Source organism: Falco peregrinus, chromosome 6 (assembly GCF_023634155.1).
Source record: "Falco peregrinus isolate bFalPer1 chromosome 6, bFalPer1.pri, whole genome shotgun sequence".
NCBI classification, from domain to species: domain Eukaryota; kingdom Metazoa; phylum Chordata; class Aves; order Falconiformes; family Falconidae; genus Falco; species Falco peregrinus.
This window is the reverse complement of record NC_073726.1, coordinates 21,557,888-21,580,080: the sequence shown is the minus strand read 5'-3', so window position 1 is coordinate 21,580,080 and position 22,193 is coordinate 21,557,888. Positions and strand designations below refer to the sequence as shown.

General features: G+C 61.7%; 3 protein-coding genes across 9 annotated transcripts; 2 read left to right on the top strand and 1 right to left on the bottom strand.

Moving 5' to 3' along the window:
* Positions 1–1,635: 1,635 nt before the first annotated feature.
* On the top strand, positions 1,636–3,909 carry MIOX (myo-inositol oxygenase). The gene is made up of 9 exons (XM_055807676.1): positions 1,636–1,812; positions 2,032–2,112; positions 2,361–2,523; positions 2,609–2,676; positions 2,789–2,898; positions 3,031–3,098; positions 3,351–3,400; positions 3,492–3,604; positions 3,708–3,909. Exons 1-9 carry the CDS (start codon positions 1,636–1,638, stop codon positions 3,814–3,816), a joined length of 939 nt encoding a protein of 312 aa, XP_055663651.1. The 3' UTR covers positions 3,817–3,909.
* A 123-nt stretch (positions 3,910–4,032) lies between these two features.
* Positions 4,033–12,995, bottom strand: LMF2 (lipase maturation factor 2). The gene is made up of 14 exons (XM_055808461.1): positions 12,834–12,995; positions 11,746–11,999; positions 9,847–9,875; positions 9,413–9,609; positions 9,024–9,202; positions 8,653–8,791; positions 8,177–8,311; positions 7,958–8,063; positions 7,532–7,628; positions 7,207–7,389; positions 5,959–6,127; positions 5,515–5,626; positions 5,062–5,170; positions 4,033–4,975 (listed from the first exon to the last, which is right to left on the bottom strand). Exons 1-14 carry the CDS (start codon positions 12,928–12,930, stop codon positions 4,625–4,627), a joined length of 2,157 nt encoding a protein of 718 aa, XP_055664436.1. The 5' UTR covers positions 12,931–12,995; the 3' UTR covers positions 4,033–4,624.
* Positions 12,996–13,016: 21 nt separating this feature from the next.
* Positions 13,017–22,138, top strand: NCAPH2 (non-SMC condensin II complex subunit H2). 7 transcript variants are annotated; one of them, XM_055808465.1, is made up of 21 exons: positions 13,017–13,094; positions 13,718–13,941; positions 14,143–14,244; positions 14,712–14,767; positions 16,083–16,161; positions 16,861–16,932; positions 17,129–17,208; positions 17,665–17,816; positions 18,170–18,259; positions 18,534–18,637; positions 18,754–18,825; positions 19,024–19,090; positions 19,392–19,499; positions 20,093–20,146; positions 20,561–20,631; positions 20,779–20,848; positions 20,992–21,057; positions 21,260–21,312; positions 21,492–21,593; positions 21,694–21,843; positions 21,937–22,138. In XM_055808465.1, the coding sequence occupies exons 2-21, from the start codon at positions 13,834–13,836 to the stop codon at positions 22,072–22,074; spliced, it is 1,794 nt and encodes a 597-aa protein (XP_055664440.1). In that variant the 5' UTR covers positions 13,017–13,094; positions 13,718–13,833; the 3' UTR covers positions 22,075–22,138. The 7 variants fall into 7 exon arrangements, with proteins under 7 accessions (XP_055664440.1, XP_055664439.1, XP_055664444.1 ...); XM_055808464.1 differs by having other exon boundaries at positions 13,033–13,094; positions 13,663–13,941; XM_055808469.1 differs by having other exon boundaries at positions 13,033–13,094; positions 13,640–13,941; positions 18,173–18,253.
* Positions 22,139–22,193: the final 55 nt, after the last annotated feature.

Below are 22,193 nucleotides of genomic sequence, written 5' to 3'. Positions count from 1 at the left end.
GGGGTGCCAGGTCCAGTGTGTCCTGATGTGGGGGGTCACGCTGTGGCTCTGTCCTGCGGGGTCACCACAGCTGGCACGCGCAGCAGGGTGGGGGCATTCCTTTGCCCCCCATGAGAAACCCAGCAGCCCAGGGCCACCATTAGCTACCGGTGGGGCCACCCATGGCCAGGGGTCCCCAGCCTGGGGCTGGGAATCCCCAGCTCGGGGGGCTGCAGTGTGGAGCACCCCAGCTCGGGGTGCCAAACAGACTCCCTGCCAGCCCCTGCCCACCCTCGGGAGCAGCATCCCCCCAGGCTGGGTGCCCCGGGCTCAAACATTAACTGCGGTCAGGTTAATGGTGACCCATTGCCCCCCGCGCCAGTTGGCTCAGGCTGGGCCATCCCCGCGCCGCCCTCCGCGGGGATAAAGGCCCCCCAGCCCAGAGCCCAGGCACCCACGGCCCCTCACCCCACCGGCATGAGGAGCCTCCAGGCGGTGAGTACAGGCAGGCGGGACCCACCGCATTGCCCCACACCTCGGGGTCAGACCTCATTCACATCCCCCCACACCTTGGGGTCAGATCCATCCACATCCCCCTACACCTCAAGGTCAGACCCACCCACATCCCCACACACCTTGGGGACAGACCCCACCTGCATCCCCCCACACTTTGGGGTCAGACCCATCCACATCCCCCCATACCTCAAAGTCATACCCATCTGCATCCCCCCACACCTCGGGGTCAGACCCCACTTGCATCATCCCACACATGGGGGTGCAGGTCCTCCCAGGCACACACAGACCACACTTGCAGCCCTTCTGGCCCTCGGACCCCCTGCGGGGTCTGTGTTGGTGGGGAGCTGCCCTTGGGGACCCCCCAGCTCAGCGCAGGGTGTGGGCTGCACAGCTCAGCACTGGAGCTGTTGCCTTCTGGGGGGCTGGAGAAGATCCCCCCAGACCCTTGGCAACATCCTCCCCGCCATGGGGGTGCCAGCTCCATGGGGACAGCACCCCAAGCGGGTGCCGGCCTTCTGTGGCCCTGCCCCAGGGGGGACCCAGCCCCAAGAGAACACTCACCCCTCAGCAGATGACACATCGTGGCGGGGGGAAGGGGGATCCCACAGCCAGGGGGCTGCTGTGCCCCCCCGGCCAGGTGGGCAGGGCTGGAGCTGCTCCCCTGAGAGCTGCTGCCCTAAAGCAGCAGAACCCGGGACCAGGACCCCCCCCCAGCAGAGCGGGCAGCTACCCCCCAGCCCCCTGCTCTGCACCCCGACAGCACGGCCCTTGCTCTGCACCAGAATGGGGCAGCAGAGCAGCACTGAGAGGTGCTGTGTGGTGCTGCGCAGCACTGTGCAATGCTGTATGGTGCTGTGCAAAGCTGTGAGGTGCTGCGCAAAGCTGTGTGGTGCTGCGCAGCACTGTGCAATGCTGTATGGTGCTGTGCAAAGCTGTGTGGTGCTGCGCAGCACTGTGCAATGCTGTATGGTGCTGTGCAAAGCTGTGTGGTGCTGCGCAGCACTGTGCAATGCTGTATGGTGCTGTGCAAAGCTGTGTGGTGCTGCGCAGCACTGTGCAATGCTGTATGGTGCTGTGCAAAGCTGTGTGGTGCTGCGCACATGCTGTGTGACGCTGTGTATTCAGGGCTCTCCTATGGAGATGGCGTGTTTCCTTAACCTTCAACGAACACGCTCTCCCCAGGTGTTTTCTCCCTGCGCCCTGCTGGCAGCAGGATCTGGCCCCCCTGACCCTGCTGAACCTTTCTTGTCACAGGGAGCCAACCGCCCCGAGGGGACCGAGCCTGGCAAGGCCAAGTCCGAGTACCGGAACTACACGGTGAGCCCAGCTAGTGACCCCGAGGCAGCAGGGGGGGTGTCTCAGTCCCGCACCCAGTGGGTTGTCGGGGGGTCCTGCTGCGCTACACTAGGTGCTATGGGTCCAGTGGTGTGAGGCCATGCATGCCGGGGTGGGGGTGGGGGCTGCTCCTGGGAGAGGCAGGGATGAATGCTGAGGGGGCTCTCCCTGAGCACCCCCGAGCCTGATGCTGCTCTGCAGGAGGGGAAGCTGCTGGACCGTGTGTACAACACCTACCTGTTGATGCACACCCACCAGACTGTCGACTTTGTCCGGAAGAAGGTGCAAGCCCTTCCAGGCCAGCCTATCCCACCTGGGGTCTGCTCACAGTGTCGGGGTGGCGATGCCACAGCCCACCCCCCCTCCTCCCACCCCAGCACTGCAGGTCCAGCCCCATTGCCCCATACCTGGCTGCTTGGGGGGCACCTGCTCCCTATGCGGCTCCAGGGAGGGTCCTGGGGGGCTTCAGCATGGCAGTGCAGGTGCATGTGTGGGGGTGTCACCGTCGCCAAGGGTCCTCGTGTCTGCAGAATGCCGAGTACAGGAACTGCTCCCTGCGCAAGATGAGCATCATGGAGGCACTGGAGCTGCTGGACCAGCTGGTGGACGAGTCGGATCCGGACGTGGACTTCCCCAACTCCTACCATGCCTACCAAACTGCCGAGGGCATCCGCCGGGCCCACCCCGACAAAGGTAGGGCCAGTGTGTGCCCCCTCGCTGCTGCTGCACCCGCATGGGGTCATGTTCCCCAATGGGTGACCGCCCTGCTTGCCCCCAGACTGGTTCCACCTCGTGGGGTTGCTGCATGACCTGGGGAAGGTCCTGGCACTCTTTGGGGAGCCCCAGGTGAGCAGGACAGCGGTGAAGGAGTGGCCGGGGGTCCCACTGGCCAGGAGTCGGTCCCTCTTTGGGGACCTCCCCCCTGAGCTGGCAGGACATCTGTTGCACCCCTCCGCAGTGGGCTGTGGTAGGGGACACCTTCCCGGTGGGCTGCAAGGTGCAGAAGTCTGTGGTGTTCAGTGACTCCACCTTCCATGATAACCCCGACACAAGGCACCCCCTTTACAGGTGAGGCTGGACCCCCAGGCATGGTGCCACGAGGTGCTGTGCCCCCCTCGGCCTGGGTTACAGCTGGGGAAGGGGCTGCTTGTGTGTGTGTGTGTGTCCAGCTCTGAGCCCCCAACCCGGTTCCATCCCCAGCACCGAGTATGGGATGTACCAGCCTTGCTGCGGCCTGGAGAACATCCTCATGTCCTGGGGACACGATGGTAAGTGCCAGGGGGGACCGACCAGGGTCTCCTCACCCCTAAACAGGGGACCGAAGCACCTGGACTGGCTGTGCCCAGGCCCCTCCCCCCCCCCCCCCCCCCCATTTACTGTGGGCTTTGGGCCTGCAGCCTTTTCAGTGGGGTTGGGGGGCTGTCCCAGCTGGGCATATGGGGAGGCTGCTGTGGCTCTTGGGCTGCATGCCCCATGTGGGGGTCCAGCCCTGGCCCTGCAGCCCTCCCGCCGCTCCCCAGAGTACATGTACAGAGTCATGAAGTTCAACAACTTCACACTGCCCAAGGAGGTAAGGGCTGGGAGGGGCAGTGTGTGGGACAGGGACTGCCGTGGGGTGGGCGAGCACCCCAGCGTGGGCTGGCACATCTCTGTCCCCCTAGGCCTTCTACATGGTCCGCTTCCACTCCTTCTACCCCTGGCATACGCACGGGGACTACCAGCACCTCTGCACCGAGGAGGACCTCCGCATGCTACCCTGGGTCAGGGAGCTCAAGTGCGTAGCCTGGGGGGGATGGGACAGGACAGGAGGGCTCGGCCAAGCGCCGCCCCTCCCAGGGGAGCAGCCCCCCAGCATGACCCACCCTTGCTCCCTGCAGCAAGTTCGACCTCTACACCAAGCAGGAGGAGCTGCCTGACGTGCAGCAACTCCAGGGCTACTACCAGTCCCTGATCGACAAGTACTGCCCTGGGCAGCTCTGCTGGTGAGCAGGGACCCCCCAGCCTGCCCCCCTGGAACATCCACCCTGCACTCCACACTTGGCTCCAGTCCCACAACACAGCCACCCTGCTATGTGGGACACCGGGGCTATACAATAAATCTGCTTGTCACCTGCTTGTCACGCACCCCTGGTGCCAGCCGCAGCCTGAGCACCCCCAGCTCCGCGGGGCAGGACCCTCGGCCCCCAGGGATGTCGGCAGAGCTGGAATGTCAAAGGCTTTATTTAGAAAATTATAGGAAACCTCTGTGCTCAGGGCCGAGCCGCTGGGAAGCATGTTACAGCCAGAGCCCTCGCACAGGGACAGGGGGCTCTGTGGGGGGCAGCACCCCAAACTGCCCCGAGCACAGGTCCAGGGGCAGCCAGGCAGGATAACCGCGAGAGCTGGCACTGCCTTGCTGCAGCTGCCCAGAGCTGCTCCCGCCGGCACAGAGCATCAACCTGCCAGCACAAAGCACCCTGCCGCAGCCTGGCACAGCCCCCTTCACAGGGTCGGGGGACAGAGGGGCAGCTCCAAGCCCAGGGGAGCCCGGTAGAGGTGAGGGAGCTGACCCACTCTGCCCCACACTGCCATCCGCGAGCGATGACCACACTGTGTGCGAAGGCACTGGCAGTGGGGGAGAGCAGCGAGCTTGCCCTGGGGTGGGCAGCATGCTGGCAGGGGTGGGGACCAGTCTGCTGCACCCCAGCCAGGGACCCCCACCCCGGGGAGGGAGGCAGGGGCAGGCAGCAGGGCACGCAGGCAGCGCCATTAGTCCGTGGGTGGATGACAGGGCCCTGGCCAGTGGCTCCATGCGCTACTTCTTCTTCTTGGTGCCACGGGAGCCATCACCATGGCCATCGCCCAAGCCCCGGGCCCGGCCCTCACCTTTCTCCTCCATCTCTTTTGCCTCCTTCCTCCGCACCTGCCCATTCTTCTCACCACCCCCTCGGTCCGCAGGCTCCCCCCGTCTGGGGCCTTTGTGGCGGGCAGGGGCTGTGCCCCCCCGGGGCCGGTGACCCAGGGCTCGCAGGAGACAGACGGTAGCCACCACGAGGTACAGGGACCAAAGGACGATGGGGCCGGAGAAAGGGCGGCTGAGCTGGCGGAGGGACTGCAGCAGCCAGGGCAGGAAGGCGTCCACCGAGCGCTTCAGCGGCGTCTTGTCCTGTGGGGTGAGGGATGGGGGTCAGCACTGCTGCTCGGCCCCACCGGTGGCTGGGAGTGTGGCGCAGCTGTGGCACGGGGCCCTACCTTCAGCCCATGCTGGCGGAGCAGGCTCTCCAGTGTGGGATCACCCAGGGAGACAGTGGGGAAGAATTCCTGGACATGCTGTCGCCGCCACCATCGTGCGGGGTCCTCGCTGTGGGATGGGAGAGCTCAGTGCCCAGACCCGCACCCTGCCAGCCCCAGCAGGAGCTGGCCAGGCTTCCACCACCCCACAGGCAGCCTCGCTGCAGCCCAGGCAGCAACCCAGCTTTGCTGAAGCAGAACTCCAGGCTTTGATGAGCTGCGGGCACATGCTGAGTTGATGAAACAATTAGCCAGGCAAGAAGCAGCTCCCACATTCAGCCGTCCCATGACCCCGAGCACTCAGCACATGATGGGAGTATCTGCGCATCAGTATGGTGTCACATCAGGTTCAGAGAGCAGGGGGTGGCTGCAGAGGGGGTGCACGTGCTGCACAGCCATCCCAGCCTCGCTCACCTGCCCTCAGCACTGCTGGTGAACCAGTACTTGTAGAGCTGGGCGCGGATGTAGACGGGCGGCTGGGCACTGAAGGGATACTGGGATTCATCAACCTGCACCAGGCGGATCACTGCCAGAGACACAGCGTTACCCCCTGCTGGGACCTCTCACTGTGTAAACACCCCAAGCCACTGCAGGGCTGGGGCCCAGCAGCCCCAAATCCCCAGGGAAGGGCCTGGAGCGCAGACCCACTGCAGGGGGGTAGAAATGGCCCCCAGCCCGCCTGCTGCTCTGGGCAGGGGCAGCCCTGGCAGCAACACCTCCATCCCTGCCACTGTGCAGGACAAAGGTCCCTGCAGCAGTGCAACTGCCTGGTACAGGGCCTTGGGCTGTGTCTGTCACAGCGGCAGGCCCGGGAAACCCCCTGGCACAACCTGCCCCCTGGCCCCCAGTCCCACTTACCATCCTTCTTGCCCTGCAGCAGGCGGTAGACGAAGCTGGTGAACCAGGGGCTGCTGCTGTGGGGGCCCAGTGCTGCAAACCACATCTGCCAGTCAAGGCGGGGCTGGTGTGGGGCAACCACAGGGGGGGCCCTGCTGACGTTCCCAGGCTTGTACATGAACTCGATCTCCTACAGGCAGAGAGCAGAGTGGGCTGGGGGGGGATCCAGCAGTGGGGACCCAGCCTGGACCTCCCCTAGCTCCACTGTCCCGGGGGCAGGGCTCCCCCAGACTCACCTCCCTTGCTGCTGTTACCAGTTATGGCTTGAGCAACACAGCCCATGAGGGATGGCCAGGTGCCCCAGACAGACTGAGCTAGCAGGACAGGGATGCTTGGCTCCACTGGAGTCCATTCCTTGGTGCCTGTCCCTGACCACCCCACCCAACTGGCCACAGTTCAGCCCTTCTGCCACAAGCACAATTGTTGAACTGGATTCAATAAGGCTCAGTGCTGGGTCCTGCCCCTGGGTCACAACTACCCCACGCAAGGCTACAGGATTGGGGCAGAGCAGCTGGAAAGCTGCCTGGATGAAAAGGACTTGGGGGTGCTGGTCAACAGCCAGCTGAACATGAGCCAGCAGCGTGCCCAGGTGGCCAAGGCAGCCAACAGCATCCTGGCTTGTATCTGTAACAGTGCGGCCAGCAGGACCAGGGCAGTGATGGTCCCCCTGCACTGGGCACTGGTGGGGCCGCACCTCGGATCCCGTGTGCGGTGTTGGGCCCCTCACTGCAGGACAGACACTGAGGGGCTGGAGCGTGTCCAGAGCCGGGCAGGGGCTGGGGCAGGGGCTGGGGGGGGGCAGCGGGGGGAGCTGGGGGGGTTCAGCCTGGAGAGGGGGGGCTCAGGGGGGACCTTCTCGCTCCCTACAGCTGCCTGGGAGGAGGTTGCAGTGAGCTGGGGGTCGGTCTCTTCTCCCAAGGAATAAGTGACAGGACAAGAAGAAATGACCTCAAGTTGCGCCAGGGGAGGCTTAGATTGGGTATTAGGAAAACTTTTGTTACTGAAGGGGTTGTCAAGCATCAGAACAGGCTGCCCAGGAAAGGGGTGGAGTCATCATCCCTGAAGGCATTTAAAAGACGTGTGGATGTGGTGCTTAGGGACAAGGTTTAGCAGTGGACTTGGCAGTGCTTGGTTAATAGTTGGACTCAATGGTCTTAAAGGTCTTTTCCAACCTAAACAATACTGTGATTCCACAAAAGGGCAGCTCACCGTCCACATCTGCTTGTCGTAGCTGCCCTCCAGCACCACCTCGGGCCGCCCACCAACACCAGTCATCCTGCGGAAGAGCCCATAGGAGTTCACCACCTGGAAGCGTTCCACTGCGTTGAACATCTGGTAGATGCCAGGCCACAGCTTGCCACTGGACTCATAGTCAATGTAGGTGAAGGGCACCTGGGGAGTGGCAGAGAGCGGCTCTGTCACCACAGCTAGGAGAGGCTTGGGGGGCCCGGGCTGAACCTCCCGCTCCCCCATACCCCAAGACAAATCCACGCTCCGCTGTCTCCTGCCCTCCCAGTGCTTCCTACCCACTCACCAAGCTGATGGCAAACATCCCCATGGTCGCGGTGGCGAAGATGGCCCACTGCAGCGTGGCCCAGAGCTTCCAGAAGCAGCCGCGCACACAGGCACACCTGCAAGGGGCAGGGAGAGAAAGAGATCAGAGCCGCGCAGCTCCATAGTCCAGGGCTCTGGCTGCGATCTGCAGGGTTCAGAGCTGTCCAGGCTGTGCCCAGTGCAGTCGAGAGCTCAGCCCTGCTCCAACACTGCAGAGGAAAACTCCCAATACAGCCAGCACCCCCTCCCAACGGGCTCTGGACACCTGAGTTCTAGGTGTCCCTCCATGCATGAATCACACCCTCAAGAGTGACACCACCACCTCCCCGCAGCTGCCCCATTCCAGCTGAGGATTCACTGCAGAACAGCAAGACTCAGGGGGACCCTGGCTCCCCCCATCACCCACCTGTACATGGCAGAGAGAATCTCCCAGGAGAGTGAGAGGAAGGCCAGCCCCACCAGTGGTAGGGTCACTGCCCGCAGCCATGTCATGAACTCATGATAGGTGAAGGCTGAAATGAAGGAAAACACACAGGGTCAGAGAGGAGCCTCTCCTGCCCCAGGAGCCATAGGGAGACAGGGGCTGCCGCTGGGCTGCTGGGACAACAGGCCAGCCATGACATACCCACTTTGGAGTCCAGCAGCTTCTTCTCCCAGTTGATCTCCAGGCCAAAGTACTGGACACTCCAGTAAAGCAGGAAGCCATAGACGCTTAGCTCCAGCAAGGCAGAGAAGAGGGACTGCAGGCTGGGGGGCCAGGCTGTGGCAGAGCCAGGCAGCTGAACACTGGGGACTCAGCGAGCCCAACCCGCTGCAGCAGGCTGAGACCTGCGCCCCAAGAACCCAGGCAGGGAGAAGGCAAGCAGGCAGCGCTGAGCACATTCCCACAGCAGGAGCCAACACGCTGCTTCACAGGGGCCCTGGCTTGAGTACCCCACAGGCACAGACCCCCGTGCTGGCAGCAGGCACAGCCAGAATGATGCCTCTTGGTGTCACACCAGGACAGGAGTGGTCAGCAATGGTGGCCTGTCTCCTCCCGACCCCGGGCACGGCAGAAACGGGATCCCACCCCCCTCCCAAACAGGGTGCCTGGGGACTCACTGCTGGTGTGCCTCCGCTTGCTGCGCCCCAGCCAGTGTCCCACGTGTTCCTCATCCAGCAGGGAGAAGGCCAGGACAATGGTGAGCATGTTGAAGAAGTTGTAGTTACCCGTGAGGATGATGAGGACCTGCAGTAGGACCTGCAGAGGAACAGAGGCAGGGCTGGGGCGTCATAATCCTGTGGGGGCAGAGGACATCAGGCACCCCACCACCACAGCCACCCCAGCTCCCAGGGGAACCTTGCCTGCAAGGGCCTGTGCAGTGCAAGGAGCCTGTCCTGCCCATGACTGAGCTGGTCCCCTGCCCTTGGGCAGCCCCACGGCACCTGGTGGCATGAGGGATGGGTGCGGGGGCCCAGCTCTGCCCACCCACCTGGCTGTAGAATGCAAAGAGCCGGAGGCGGCGGATGGGTGCAAAGAAGAGGAGTGGGATAGCTATTTCGATGACATAGGTGGCCACCACGCTGAACTTCTGGAACCAGACGGGCAGCTGGTGGGCAAACCAGGCGCTTGGTGTGGGGATGCACTGGGTCTCGTAGTGGTAGATGAGAGCTGGGGTGGACAGGAGGGGTCAGGGGCACAGAGAGGAGTGCAGGGACATGGCTTGGTGCAGGCAGAGCCAGCACAAAGGTGTGCCAAACATGGGAGAGATGCCAGCAGCAGCTGGCTATAGGGTGCAGGAGGCACAGCCTCAGGCGTGGGGCAAGACCTCCAGCTCCCTGTGCCTGGCAGGGGTGCCCCAAAGCCTGCAGCACCCCTCACCTGTGAGTCCCCACCAAGTGGGGCAGCGGCTGCTCAGCTTCACCACACCAGAGGCAAACATCAGCCGGAAGAGGAGCCAGCGCACCAGCCAGAAGGTGATGCCATCATGGGCACGCCACGCCGTGGACCGCCACTTCAGCAGGTGCAGGGGGGCCACCAGCACCCCCAGGAATCCCGCTTCCAGCAGAAGACTATCCCTGTGGGGAACACTGCTGTCCCCCACTGCCACTCTGGGCTGCAGACCCCTTGGGGGTGCTGAGGGGCTGGCTAGCTTGCCACCGCTTCTGGAAGGTGACCCAACCCCCCATATCCTTGGGCTTGAGCAAGCAGAGGCCCAGGTGCACCTGGGGCAGGATAGCTCCCCCAGCATGGAGCCTCCCCGGCAACCCCCCCGGCTGCAGTGCACTGGAAGGGCTGAGGAGGGGCTGACTTACCACTGGAAGTAGAGGAAGACCTGCCCCACCTGTGGAGGGAGAGAGTGAAGTAGTGAGCAGGGCAGAGGCTCTGCAGAGGTGCAGGTTTGGCCCCCAGTCCCTCATCACAGAATCACAGAATGGTTTGGGTTGGAAGGGACCTTAAAATCATCTAGTTCCAGCCCCCTGCCAGGGGCAGGGACACCTTCCACTAGACCAGGCTACTCCAAGCCCCGTCCAACCTGGCCTTGAACACTACCAGGGATGGGGCATCCACAGCTTCTCTGGGCAATCTGTGCCAGTGTCTTGCCACCCTCACAGCAAAGCACTTCATTGTAATATCTAATCTAAATCTGCCCTCTTTTAGCTTAAAATCATCACCCCTTGTCCTGTCGCTACAGGCCCTACTAAAAAGGTCCCTTCCCCACACCCACCCTGTGGAGAGAGGGCAGACGGGCTGAGGGACAGGCACAGATACCTCCCAGCTCCCTGCTGATGCTCCTTTCCCGTGACTGGGCTATGGGCCAAACCTGAGGAGCAGAGCAGCAGCCTCAACTCACTGCCAAGAGCGGCACCGCCTGGGGTGGGGAAAAAAAGAGGATGCTTCCAAGTGAGGCAGCCGTGCTGGGAACCACAGCCCCAGACCATTCATCGCTGGTGCCCAGGGCTATGCCCTGAGCACAGGAGTGTCACTTGCAAGGGGAAGGAGGTCACCAGGCCAGGGCCAGTGGGCTGCAGGGAGCCCTGCTCCACGCTGTCTGGGTGCTGCCCCTCCTGCCCACGGCCAGGCCTAGCACAGCATCTGACAGCGGAAAAGGCTGCAGACGTGGCTGGCGGCAGGGTAGAGGGCTGGTGCTGTGGAGGAGCAGGGACTTTTGCTCCAGCATCACCTTAAAAGGCAGCAAGGGGAAGGAAGGAAGGCCTGGCCAGCACACGGGTTGGGAGGAGGGAGAGCTGTGAACAGCAGCCCTGCCAGGAGACAGCCCTCATGGGTGGGAGTCACCCAGGGCTTGCCAGCCCCATGCAGCTGCGGGTGCTGCCTCCTCTCCGTGCTGAGGTAGAGAGTCACCTCAGGGACCCAGCTCCCACCCTGCTTCTCCTCTGCCCTGAAATATGGGTCACACAGCTTGGCAAGGCTGCCTGTGCAAGGGGAGACTGCAAGTAGAACAAAGGGGTTGGGTTACAGCGCTGCAGGGCAGTACCCCAGCACAGGAGAAACCCTGCTCCCACAGCTGGTACCTCGCTCTCCTGGCTTCTCTGCAGCCACCAGTGCCGGACACTACCCAAGCCCTGGCAGAAGGGACTGGCGAGGGCTGCCAGCGCCACCAGCTGCCCAGGCTGCCTTCCAGCAGGGCAAGACAGCTCCTCGGTGGAGCAGGAGCCACCCAGGCCCGGACGGATTTCTAAACACAGGCATTTTTAAATTCTTCAGTTCCCCAGGTTTCAGAGGGAAGAGAAACTTCTCCCCCGGGCTGTCAGTGCCAGCAGACTCTGACTCACCCGAGCTCCTCCACATGAAGCTGCCATCCCCGGCAGCGACCGCAAATGGCTCAAATGGCTCAGGAAGATGGATTCATGGCTGGAGGGCACACAGTTCTCACAGGGCACAGGCGCTTGGGACAAGGGTCCTGGGTGGACAGGGGACAGAGCTGCCCCCACAGTGGCACAGGAACTGGTTTCACAGGCAAGTCTCAAAGGGTTTTATCCCAGCACCAAGTACTGGCACAAGGATGGGGTTGTACCCTGCCAGCATGAGCCAGGGAGCTGCCAGCACCTACCCCAGCTGCATGCGGGAAGCTGAGCATGCCAGGAGCTTGTTAGGTGATGCCAATGCAAGAACGTCCGTCACCCCCCCCTTCCTTCCCAGGTCCCAGCTCTGACTCCTCTAGGGCACCGCAAGCCCCTGCCTGCATCTCATACCTGGTAGAGCGAGAGATAGAGCATCCTGAGCAGGGCGAAGAGCAGGCTGTCCCGCAGGGGCTCAAACAGCAAGGCGCCAAAGGAGGCGAGCACACCAAGGAGGCAGAGCAGCTCCATCCCCAGCTCTGTATCCAAACCCAGGTGGGGACTGAGCCACAACAGGGTGGGAAAATCCCGCAGTTGCTCCCACAGCCCCTTCCCGTTGAGGCGCAGCACTTTGCGGGCCGGCAGGATGCCGTCTCTCCCATACAGCCCTGGAAATGAATGGTGACAGTGGGGACAAAGCCTTCCCAAGCACCATAAGGCTGGAGCAGCAGAATTGGGAGCCCCCCAGCTACCGCCTCAACGAGCTGGGGGCCCAGCTCATCAAGGTGCTGGCCAGGGGGGCGCTCCAGCTAGTTCCCCCTCCACCAGTGGCTTTCTCAGTTTCCTCATGAAACTGGGAACGGAGCAGAATTGGGAATAACCCACGTGGAACCCAGCGGCTGCCAGAGCCAGCCTGGCCACGTGGAAGCGAGCTGAACTCCCTGCCTGCTGCAGGCAGCTGGGATCAGCGCGGGCAGAGCTCTGCTGTGGCGCTCGGGGCGGGGGTACAGGGGGCTAGAGCAGCCCCCGACCCCCGCGGGGGTGCGGAGGGAGGGCGGGTACCCTCTCCCGCTGTAGCCGGTGATCACGGCAAAAAACACCTCGGCCCCCCACCAGCCCCGGGCAGGAAAACGGGACGCGAGCAAGCACAGAGCCGCCAACCGAGGGCCGGGCCAGGCAAGCCCGACAGCGGAGCCCCCGCTGCGCCCGGGGCAGCCGCAGGGATGACGGGCGGGGGCAGCCCCGCGGAGCCCCCCGGCCCACGGCCCCGCTCGTACCGGGGAGGCAGGGGGGGTGACCGGGCACCCAGCCAGGGCCCGCGGCTCCAGCCCGGCCCGGCCCGCGCCCCCTCGGGACCGGCCTCAGGCTCGGCTCTACCGGCCCCAAGAGCAGCCACCGCCGCAGCCCGGGCTCCGCTGGCCTAGCCGCCGCCGCCGGCACGGCCTACCCACCCTCCGGGACCGGGCGGACCCCAGCTCCACACTCCCCCACCGCCACCGTACCGGGGATCTGGACGTAGAGCGAGGCGAAGGCGGCGAGGTAGGCGGCAGCCAGCCCGGCCAGGAACAGCGACCGTGGCCGCAGCGGCGGGTCCCCCATGGCAGCGGCGGCGGCACCAGGCGACCCCCCGCGCGGCCCCAGTGTGCACGCTGCGTCAGCACGTACAGACGCTGTCACGCAGTGACGTCACACGCCCCGCCCCGCGCGTTCCGCTGGGCGGGAAACACAAAATGGCGGCGGGGAGGGGTGGCTGGCGGTGCTCGGTGAGTGTTGGGGTCAGCGTTACCTGGGGTGGGCGAGCGAGCTTGCTGCTGGTGTCCATCTCGGAGCGGCTCGGTTGTCCGGGTGGATTTGTGTCCCGTCTCTCCACGGCTGCCTCACGGGGTGAAAGACGGTGTTAAGTTTTGTGATTCTGGGTTCTGAGGTGCTGCTCCGGTAGTATTCTGCTTTTCTGTGAAGCTGGGGGGAGGTCTTGTCGCTCTTTACAGCTACCTGACAGGAGGCTGCAACGAGTTGGGGATCGGTCTCTTCTCCCAAGTACCGTGGGAGAAGAAAAAGGCCTCAAGCTGCACTAAGGGAGGTTTAGATTGGATATTAGGAAAAATGTCTTCACTGAAAGGGTTGTCAAGTACTGGAACGGGCTGCCCAGGGAAAGGGTAGAGTCACCATCCCTGGAAGTATTTAAAAGATGTGTAGATGGTGCTTGGGAGCATGGTTTAGTGGTGGGCTTGGTAGTGCTGGGTTAATGGTTGGACTCGCTTTTCCAACCTAAATGAGTCTATGAATTTGTATTTCTACTGAAATCCAGTTGACTTCAGATATCTATGCTAGCCAGCTATTGCCAGATGTCACCTGTACCTAATTGGAAGTGACCTGTAACCTTCAGCTATCACCTGTGGGATCATCTGTCAAGAATCAAGTGGTTTAAAACTGTTTACATACCCCTGGGGCTCTGTCTGGCTGCCGAGGGTGCTGTGAGCTCCTCCACCAGGAACTGCCACCATGGAGGAGGTGGAGTCACGCTTCCTGCACCTCCTGCAGCCCATCCGTGACCTCACCAAGAACTGGGAGGTGGATGTAGCTGCTCAGCTCGGGGAGTACCTGGAGGAGGTAAGGGGGGCCCCCTACGTCCCATGTGCTGGGTTGGGGAGGTTGGGGTGATGCCCTTCAACCCTGCCTGTATGGGGGGACTTTCTCTCTGTGCCCCCCCAGCACGCTGCTGACACTCCTGACTCTTCCCTGTCCCTGTGCTACCCTCAAAGCTAGCCTGTGAATCAGCGTGTCATTTTCCTTCTTTTACCTGTTTTACAGCTGGATCAAATCTGCATTTCCTTCGATAATGGCAAAACAACCATGAACTTCATTGAAGCAGCTCTGTTGATCCAGGGTTCTGCCTGCATCTACAGTAAGAAGGTGAGGAAAGCAGCAGCGGCTGCTGCGTCATGGCCTTGCTCCTGTCACCCTGCCTATTCTGCAGTCCCTCAGCCATTAGTCCTGAGGCCGAGCTCCATAGGGGCCACTCTGGGCAGTGCCCCTTGGTTTTGAAGGACGTGAATGTAATAACAACTAATGGAAACAAAAGGATATAAATTCATAATTCCTAAATTCAACCTCTTTATGCGTGTTGGCTTGGCAGCTTGGAAAAGGGGAAGAATTTTGTGTTTAGCGGTTTCTTTAGAGGATCAAATACAAAATCCCTGCTGCCCCAAATCTGGCCTCAGAATGGCTTAAACAGTGAAAAGAATAACAAGATTATCAAGAAACCAAACTCCAGCTGCTTGGGGATAAGATTAGGGCAGTGGTTCATCCCAGCATCAGCTGGAGTAGCTTTTCTGGGAGCTGCTTTCTCCTTCTCCAAGTCTCTGGCTGCTCATTTGCAGGTGGAGTATCTCTACTTGTTGGTCTACCAGACACTCGACTTCATCTCCAATAAAAAGTAAGTAGAGTTCTCCCTGTGCCACAGAGAGGGATCTCTGCCAGGGCTTGGGGCTTCTGCCTTCCAGTACCTTCACTGCCTTGGCAGAAAATGCTGCTATGTCCTTCTGCCTTGCTGCTCTTGCCCTCCATGTTGCAGTAAGGCCCGAGCCCTTCCCCATTTTCTTTCCTGCTGAGGTTCTGTTGCTTCTGCTACCACTGACCGCTCTGCCGCTAGGCAATCGTTGCTTTAAAAAAAACCCAGACAAACCTATTGCAGCACCAGTCTCCAGCCCTGTAAAAAAGTTCTTGGAAGCAGAAGGACTTTTGTGGCTGTAGAGAAGGCCTCTTGTGTGATTGCCTTCAGCGCAGGGAGCCTGGAGCAATGCCTGTCCCATGCGCTGCGCTCCTCTTCCAGTGGCATCATTCTGCAGTTTTCTTGCCGCAGCACTTTGCCATTGCGTAAGGAGAAGGCAGTGTCCCACAGAGTCAATCTTGGCAGAAAATGAATTGTCCTGTGTGACAAAGCAGCTTGTGATTTATTTTTCCCCTTATTGATGAAAGTGAGGCTCTGCTGCTGCAGCCCCCAAGCTGCCTTGTGTAACTTGCCTGGTGCCGGCTCTGAGCATGCTTTGCGCTGAGGAGAGGTCAGCTAACAGCAACCTCCTGTGCCCGGCCTGGGCATTTGGGGAAAGACAAGGTTTTTGTGCTGCACTGCACTCCAAACAACTGCTTGGCTCAAGCCACGCAAACAAGTTTCCTGAAGGAGCCATTCCGCCTCTGCTTTGCACAGCACTGAGCCCCGTTTGTAGGAAATATTGCCAGCTGCACAGGGAGATTGAGTCAGAGGACATGAAAGAGGCTCTGCTTGGGCTGGAGCAACATGAAGCTGCTGTGGAAGGTTCCAAAAGTCTCTGACAATTATTTTTGTGCTGTGGGATCAAATGGAAGCGTTCCCTCCTGTTCCTGTAATGGAGCTTGCAAGCCAGAATTGGCAGGATGTTTTTGTTCCAGCTGGGATTTGTCAGGCAGGCTGAATCCCCTTGTCCTGCAAGCCCCAATTCCTTTGCAGCCCCTGCCCCCCTGCCTCCTTCCTGGGCAGGTGCAGAGGAGCACTAAGAGCATGTGAGCTCACCCTTATTGGGGGAGCATGCTGGTGGTGTGGCCGTTCTATGGTGCTAACAGTCATACCATCACCTCTCTGCACTGTCTGTAGCACCGTGGGACTGCTTAGGGTTGCTGCAGCAGGGTTGGGCAGAACCTGCTGCCGCTTTGCCTCCAGCCCTTTGCTGCTGCCCCAGGCATATCCTGACTGTGTGGTTTGTTCCCTGACTCAGGCGTGAAAAACAACCCAGCTCTGTGGGGCAGGATGGCAAAGACACCGACGCAAGCTTTAGGACTGAGGAAGAGGTGGAGGTGAGTGTGCTGCGTTGCTGTGTGGGGAGCAGAGTGCTCAGTGGCTTGTGAGTGTGGGCGGAGCTGGTCTCTGCTGTGAGGGTACGAGGGGGCTGCCTCCAGCACTCTTGACTGCTGCCATCTCCTGTGTATGCTCCCCTGCTGTTCCCTAGCAGGGAATGTTTAACCCCATGGCTTCCTGCTCTGCCCTGGGCACAGCAGAAGCGCTTGGTGAGCAATTTGTCGCAAGACTACTGGACTGGTCTCTGAGGGACGGGACCTGCCACCTCACAGCCCTCCTGGAGAAGAGCTAGCTCCTGTGCAGCACGTGGGGACCCCCCTCTTCACACTGTGGCTCAGCCTTCCTTCTCTTAATCCCAAACTCGGGCTGTTTCCTCAGGACTCTGTCCCCCAGGGTTGAAGGAGCTGTTGGGGCTGGACCATTTCCATGGAAGTGGGCACCTTCATTCCCTCCTTGCTTGTTTCCTGCCTGTTGGGTGCTACCCTCGCAGTGCTTGCACACCCCAGCCCCACTCCTGTTCTGTGACAGCAGTTCAGAAGCTGCAGCTCTGTTGTCTCTCCTGCCGGGTCTGTCCTGCTGGCACAGTATAGCCGTGGGGGCACCCCATGTCCGCCCCCTGGCTCCAGTTAGGGTCCCTCAGTGGCGGTGTGGCCTAGCAGACCAAGCCAAAGTGACCACTGTTGGGGCTCTCTTGGCAGTTCCTCTCCCTGGATGACCTCAAGGACACCAGCCAGGCAAATGTGGACATGAAGAAGGATCATCAGCCCAACGTAAGAGAAGCCATTCTCCTTTTCTGTCCCTCCCCATGCTGGGGTTTCCCCAGATGAATCCCAGAGGTGCCTGGGGCCAGACACTGGACTGGCCAGGCTCTGCGGGAATGGTGGCTGTGCTGTGCTGTGTGCCTTCCCCAGGCTCTGTCCCAGCCTGTGTGGGGGCAGCCACCCTCCTGCCACCTTACTTTTGCAGGCTGTGAACATTGTTCCCTTGACTCCAATGTGTTTGGTCCCTCCAGAAGAGGCTGAGAAGAAAAACAACCCTCTGTTCAGGTGAAAGCTCCCTTCGCTATGCCCCTTGGCTGCCCCTGAGGCTTTAGTTGGTGTTCCCCCCACCTCATCACTGTAGTAGGGTTGAGCTTTCCTTGTGCCTTAGCCAAGGAAGTAGCACTTCCCCAATTAAAACTGGACAGCGGGCAAGAAGGATAATCCCACAGGTGTGCAGGTCCTCCTGGGAATGGCCTCTGGTGAAGGCAGGGCAGGAAGGTCCCCAGGGAAGGGACAAGCTGGGGCTCTGCCAGGAAATCCAGGCAGGACTTTGTGCCAGAGAAGCTGACGGTGGCCGTTGGGAGGACTGGGACTGATCCCCCCCCAACCCTGGAGCTGGGGCACTCTGGCTTTGGAGACGCCCCAGCAGGGCTCCCCCTGAGGCAGACCAGCATCGCCCTCCCTGGGCCCATGGAGATCCCCCTGGTCTCAGGGCATCCCCTGATGGGTTTTTGCCCTCAGCCGGAAAGGGGAGATCCTTGCCAGCCGGAAGGATTTCTGGATGAACACAAGCACTCCGCACGCCACTGGAGCCTTCTTGCTGGAGCTGTCAGGCCTCTCCCCCATCTGCCTGCAGGAGCAGCAGCACAGGGAGGGCCCCAGCACAGAGGCAGGTACGAGGGGGCTCAGGGTGCGGGTGGTCACAGAACTGCCAGCCAGGAGGCAGTGCTGGTGGGGAGGCAGCCTGGGGTGCGTTGCTGGCTGCCTGCCTCCAGAGCCCAGCTCCCTGGGGCAGGGGAGAGGTGGCTGTGGCTTGCCTCAGGCAAAACTACCTGCCAGCAGAGCAGGGCCCCTCATTGCCCGAGATGATCAGGTGCTGGGCAAGAGCAGGGTGCTGAATGCCAGCAGCTGCCCCCTGGCTGCAGGGGGGTTGCTGCCCGTGGCTTTTGGCCTCACCGGGGCTCCTGCAGGCAGGGGCAGCCCGCCTACTGGGGCGGCAGCTTACCTCTCGCCTCTGTCACCTCAGCAGTACTGTCCTGCAGCCTTGACAGAGGGAAGGAGCGTGTGAGTGCTGGCATGGCTCCCATCCGGGTGCTGAGCTTCTCTGAAGGTAGAGGTGAGGTGTGCATGGTCAGCGGGCTGAGGGGAGACCCGGCCGTTCGTCCTTCCTGCCTGCGCGTCGGGCAGGGCCGGGTGCTTTCGGGCAGCTGCTGCTGCGCAGGGTGCTCCTGCCCTCTGCTACATGGAGGTAGTCCAGTCCTCTCAGCAGCTTCAGCTGGCCCCTTGGCCATGAGAAACAAAACTCCTCAGGGGAACTCCTTGGTAGATGGGGTGGGAACGGGAGATCCCAGAGGCTTTTACAGCATTTACCCATGTCGTTCCCCCACCAGGTGCTGCAGGTGATGACAGCGGTGGAGAGGGTGACATGCCTGGGGCCCTGGAGGATGATGCAGAAATGATTCCAGCTGCTAACACACACGTCGAGGCCCAGATGGTAGGTGTGGGCAGGGGCTCACGGGGGCACTGCCTCACTCCTTCCCCAGAGCCCTGCTCCCTGCGCTTCGAAGCCTGGTGCCACAGGAAACTCACTGGCTGTTCTGTGTCTGCCAGGGCCTGCCCCAGGCGAAGAGTCGCATGCTGCGGGAGCGAGTCCCTGCTCAGGATCCTAAAGCCCACATCAAGGTAGGGGGGCCCAGAGCCAGGGAGCCTCTCTGAATCCACGTGGGACACTAGGGAGCCCCAGGACATCCCTGCCCCTCCCACTGTGCTGCGCTGGTGCTGATGGTGGGGGGACCCACCGGGCCAGATGGCTCCTGTGCACCCAGCCCGGGGTGCTGCAGGGAGCTTTGCTGGTTTCATCTGTGCTGATTCTTCTGCCAGGAGATGCTGGATCCATGGCAAAGCCTTGACCCTTTCAGTGACACTGAGGACAAGCCGTTCAAGAAAGGTATTTGAGGTGGCGCTGGGGATGAGGGGCTGCTCCCTGGGTTTTGGTTTGCCCTGGAGGGGCCAGGGCCTAGCTGCATAGGAGCAGGAAGGCTAGCTTTCCCAGTCACTTGTCCTTCAGTGTCCACAGAGCCACAGCAGGTCTTTCCCAGCCCCATAATGTGCAGAGGGGGCTGGGAGCGGGGGCAGTTGCTCTGTCTTGGAGCCTCAGGGGTGGCTGGGCTGCCCTTAGAGCAGTGGCACGGGACTCCCTGCATCACCCAATGCTGCTTGCAGGGCTGCTGATCTCTGCCTGCTTCCAGGGAGGCCCTTCTTGGTGCCATATGGCCTGGATGATGTGGTCAGTGGCAAGCGGAAAAGGAAGGGAGCGAGGAAGCTCCAGGACTTCATGAAATGGTTCTCTGCAGCCTGTGAGTATCGTGGTGTGAGTTTCCTGCCGTGATCTGGCCAAGTTCGTGGCAGGACCCTTCTCTGCCAGGAAGCACCTTGCTGAAACCCTTCTGCCGCGTGTGCTCTGGTGCTGGCCAGCCCCGTTCCCCAGTGGCTTTGGTCCTGTAGCAGTTGGTGTCTCCGCTCTTGTCCTGGTCTCGCAGTAAATGGCATCCTATTTACTGAGCAGGATGCGAATCACCTTCCTTGGCCCAGGATCTCCTCACCTGGGCTCATACCTCAGCCTTAACCAAAGCTTTGAGGAGAATGGGGCAACTTATCTAAGAGGGAATAGATTGGCCAGAGCTTTCCAGCTCAGCAGGGTGTTAAGCAGAATGCGTTCATAGCTGGCACAAAGAGAGTGTTGCATAATAGCAGCTGAAATAATGGTGGGTAGCTTGTGCAGCAGGGGTTGCTGCTGGGGGAGGAGGAGAGGTAAAAGCAGCAGTCCCTCCATCCCCAGAGGTGGTGGGGCCATGCTGGGCAGAGCACGCTGTGTTAGAACTCAGGAGCTGCTAAACTGGAGCTGTTGGTGGCCATCCTGGGAACTTTTAATTGTCTCAATTTTCCCCAGACAGCAATGTCGCTGACAGCAAGAAAACCAAGAGAAAAGGGCCGACATTCACAGGTGAGCAGGATGTGGCAGGACCCAGTGGAGAGTCGGCACTTTGCTTCCAGCAGCCGTGTGCCTCCCTGTGTGGGTTTGGGGCTGAAAAGCAGCAGGGCACCTCACTGGGGCAAGTTCTGGAGACTGGGAATCTAGAACAATCTCAGTCCTGTAGCTATCCCTCTTTATTTGGAGGGCAGGCTTGCACACTGCTGAATGAAACTTCCCCTCCACCGCCTGCAAAGCCCCACCTGCGCCGGGGGGCCAGGGGACAAGGGCCTCGGCTTTGGCAGCAGTGGCAGGGTGGAGGGGAAGGGCAGAGCTTGTGCCACTTGAGGAGCCCAGAAAGGCACCCTGAGGGCCACGGTGTGCTGGGATGGGGGCCGGGAGGGACGCAGAGGTGTGCTGCCCAGGCTGAGCCCCATCTCTGCGCAGACCTGGAGGTGCTGTACTGCAAGCAACTGAAGGAGCGGGCAGCGGCACAGAAGCACCTGCAGCGCCGAGGAGTAAGTGAGCATAGCCAGGGGGAGCACCCGGTGCAAGGGGCGGTGCTCCTGGCCTCCTGCCTGCACCCCTGCCCCCACTCCCACCATCCTCGGCACTGGGGGGGCTGGGTAGCCAGGGTGGGGGTGCTCAGGGCTGTTCTCCACCAGGGGCTGCTGCTGTGCGAGGAGCTGGACCTGCTGGAGGAAGAACGCAGAGCTGACTGCGACGAAGGAGCAGGTACTTCGTACTTCGGCACCCCGCATCACCCCCAGCCCCAGCCAGTGATCCCGTCCTGTCCCCTCCAGCGGTAGCAGCTGCTGGGTGGCCCTTGGGAGGGAACCAGGCCCGGCAGGTGCTGAGTGGCTCTCCCCTCCTGGCAGATGACTCCGTGGAGTACAACGACATCCTGCCTGAGGCCCTGGAGGAGTTGAGGGAAGAAGCCCTAGGTGAGCGCTGAGGGTCCGGCCAGTGCCCTCCCATTGGCACGAGCCCCATGGCCTCAGTGGGACATGCTGCCAGCCAGGGGGGCTGCTGCTGTAACCCCTCCCAAACACCCCTGTCCGCCCTTGGGAGCCTCCCCTGTCCCCACTTGGTGTGGAGGGGGTGGCTGTGTGGCCTCGCAACAGGTGACACTCTGCCCTCCTGCAGGTGCCCCTGACCTGGGCTTGCTGGGCTACGAGGAGCTGGTGCACAGGAATGTGGTAGGTGACTGCGACGGGCTGGTGTGGGGACACGGCAGGGATGCGCTGCTGGCAGTGGGCTGGTGTGGGGACGTGGCGGGGATGTGCCACTAGTGGCAGGGGGCTCCAGCCCAGGGTGGGTGCCAGGTGGGAGCAGGCTGCAGGAGCATTTGGGTGCCCCCTCTCCCTTCTCCCCACAGGAGCTGTTCATTGCTGACTCCCAGAAGTACGCACAGGAGACGGAGCTGTCCCAGAACATCCGCTGCTGGGAGGAGAGGATGGGGCCACTGTTGCAAGAACAGGCAAGGATCCATGCGGGCAGGGGGCCGGGGGCAGGCAGGTACCTGTGTGGGTAGGGGGCTAGCAGCCCCCTCCCTGTGCTTAAACCTGCTCTGCCCGCAGGAGGAGCAAGCCGCCTTTGACATCCACAGCTACGGGGACATGCTAGGGAACAGGTGTGGAGCCCTGGGCGAGTGGCAGTCCTTCGCCAGCCTGGTGGCAGGGCAGCCTGCCTTCGAGGTGTGCCGCTACATGCTGGCCTCACTCCAGCTGGTGAGTAGGGGGGCTGCAGGGGGGACTCCTGGGCTCTGCTCCCCCCCCCCCCAGCCCACCCAACTGTTTGCTATTCCTCCCCTCTCTCCCCAGGCCAATGACTACGTAGTGGAGCTGGCGCAGGGCCCAGGGCTGGAGCAGGCAGTGGACACCATGCAGCTGCGGCTCCTCACCTACCAGCGAGCACACGATCGCTTCCACACCTTCCAGCCCCCCTCCGCCTGCCCCTGAGCAAGGGTCTCCCCTGAACATACCCTCCCCCACACCCTTGACAATAAACCCAGGGGCTGGTAAATGCTCTGCTGTCTTGGGGGATCCAGGCGGAGGGGGAGGAAGCTCCACCTCTTGGG

Coding starts and splice junctions, on each gene's coding strand:
- MIOX (XM_055807676.1), top strand. CDS start 1,636: ATGGCGTGTTTCCTTAACCTTCAACGAACACGCTCTCCCCAGGTGTTT. Junction 1,813..2,031: donor CCGAGTACCGGAACTACACG/GTGAGCCCAGCT, acceptor GCTGCTCTGCAG/GAGGGGAAGCTGCTGGACCG. Junction 2,677..2,788: donor CACTCTTTGGGGAGCCCCAG/GTGAGCAGGACA, acceptor ACCCCTCCGCAG/TGGGCTGTGGTAGGGGACAC.
- LMF2 (XM_055808461.1), bottom strand. CDS start 12,930: ATGGGGGACCCGCCGCTGCGGCCACGGTCGCTGTTCCTGGCCGGGCTG. Junction 6,128..7,206: donor ACGACAAGCAGATGTGGACG/GTGAGCTGCCCT, acceptor CTCTGCCTGTAG/GAGATCGAGTTCATGTACAA. Junction 5,627..5,958: donor GCTGCAGGGCAAGAAGGATG/GTAAGTGGGACT, acceptor TGTCTCTGGCAG/TGATCCGCCTGGTGCAGGTT.
- NCAPH2 (XM_055808465.1), top strand. CDS start 13,834: ATGGAGGAGGTGGAGTCACGCTTCCTGCACCTCCTGCAGCCCATCCGT. Junction 13,942..14,142: donor TCGGGGAGTACCTGGAGGAG/GTAAGGGGGGCC, acceptor CCTGTTTTACAG/CTGGATCAAATCTGCATTTC. Junction 21,844..21,936: donor TGCTGGCCTCACTCCAGCTG/GTGAGTAGGGGG, acceptor CTCTCTCCCCAG/GCCAATGACTACGTAGTGGA.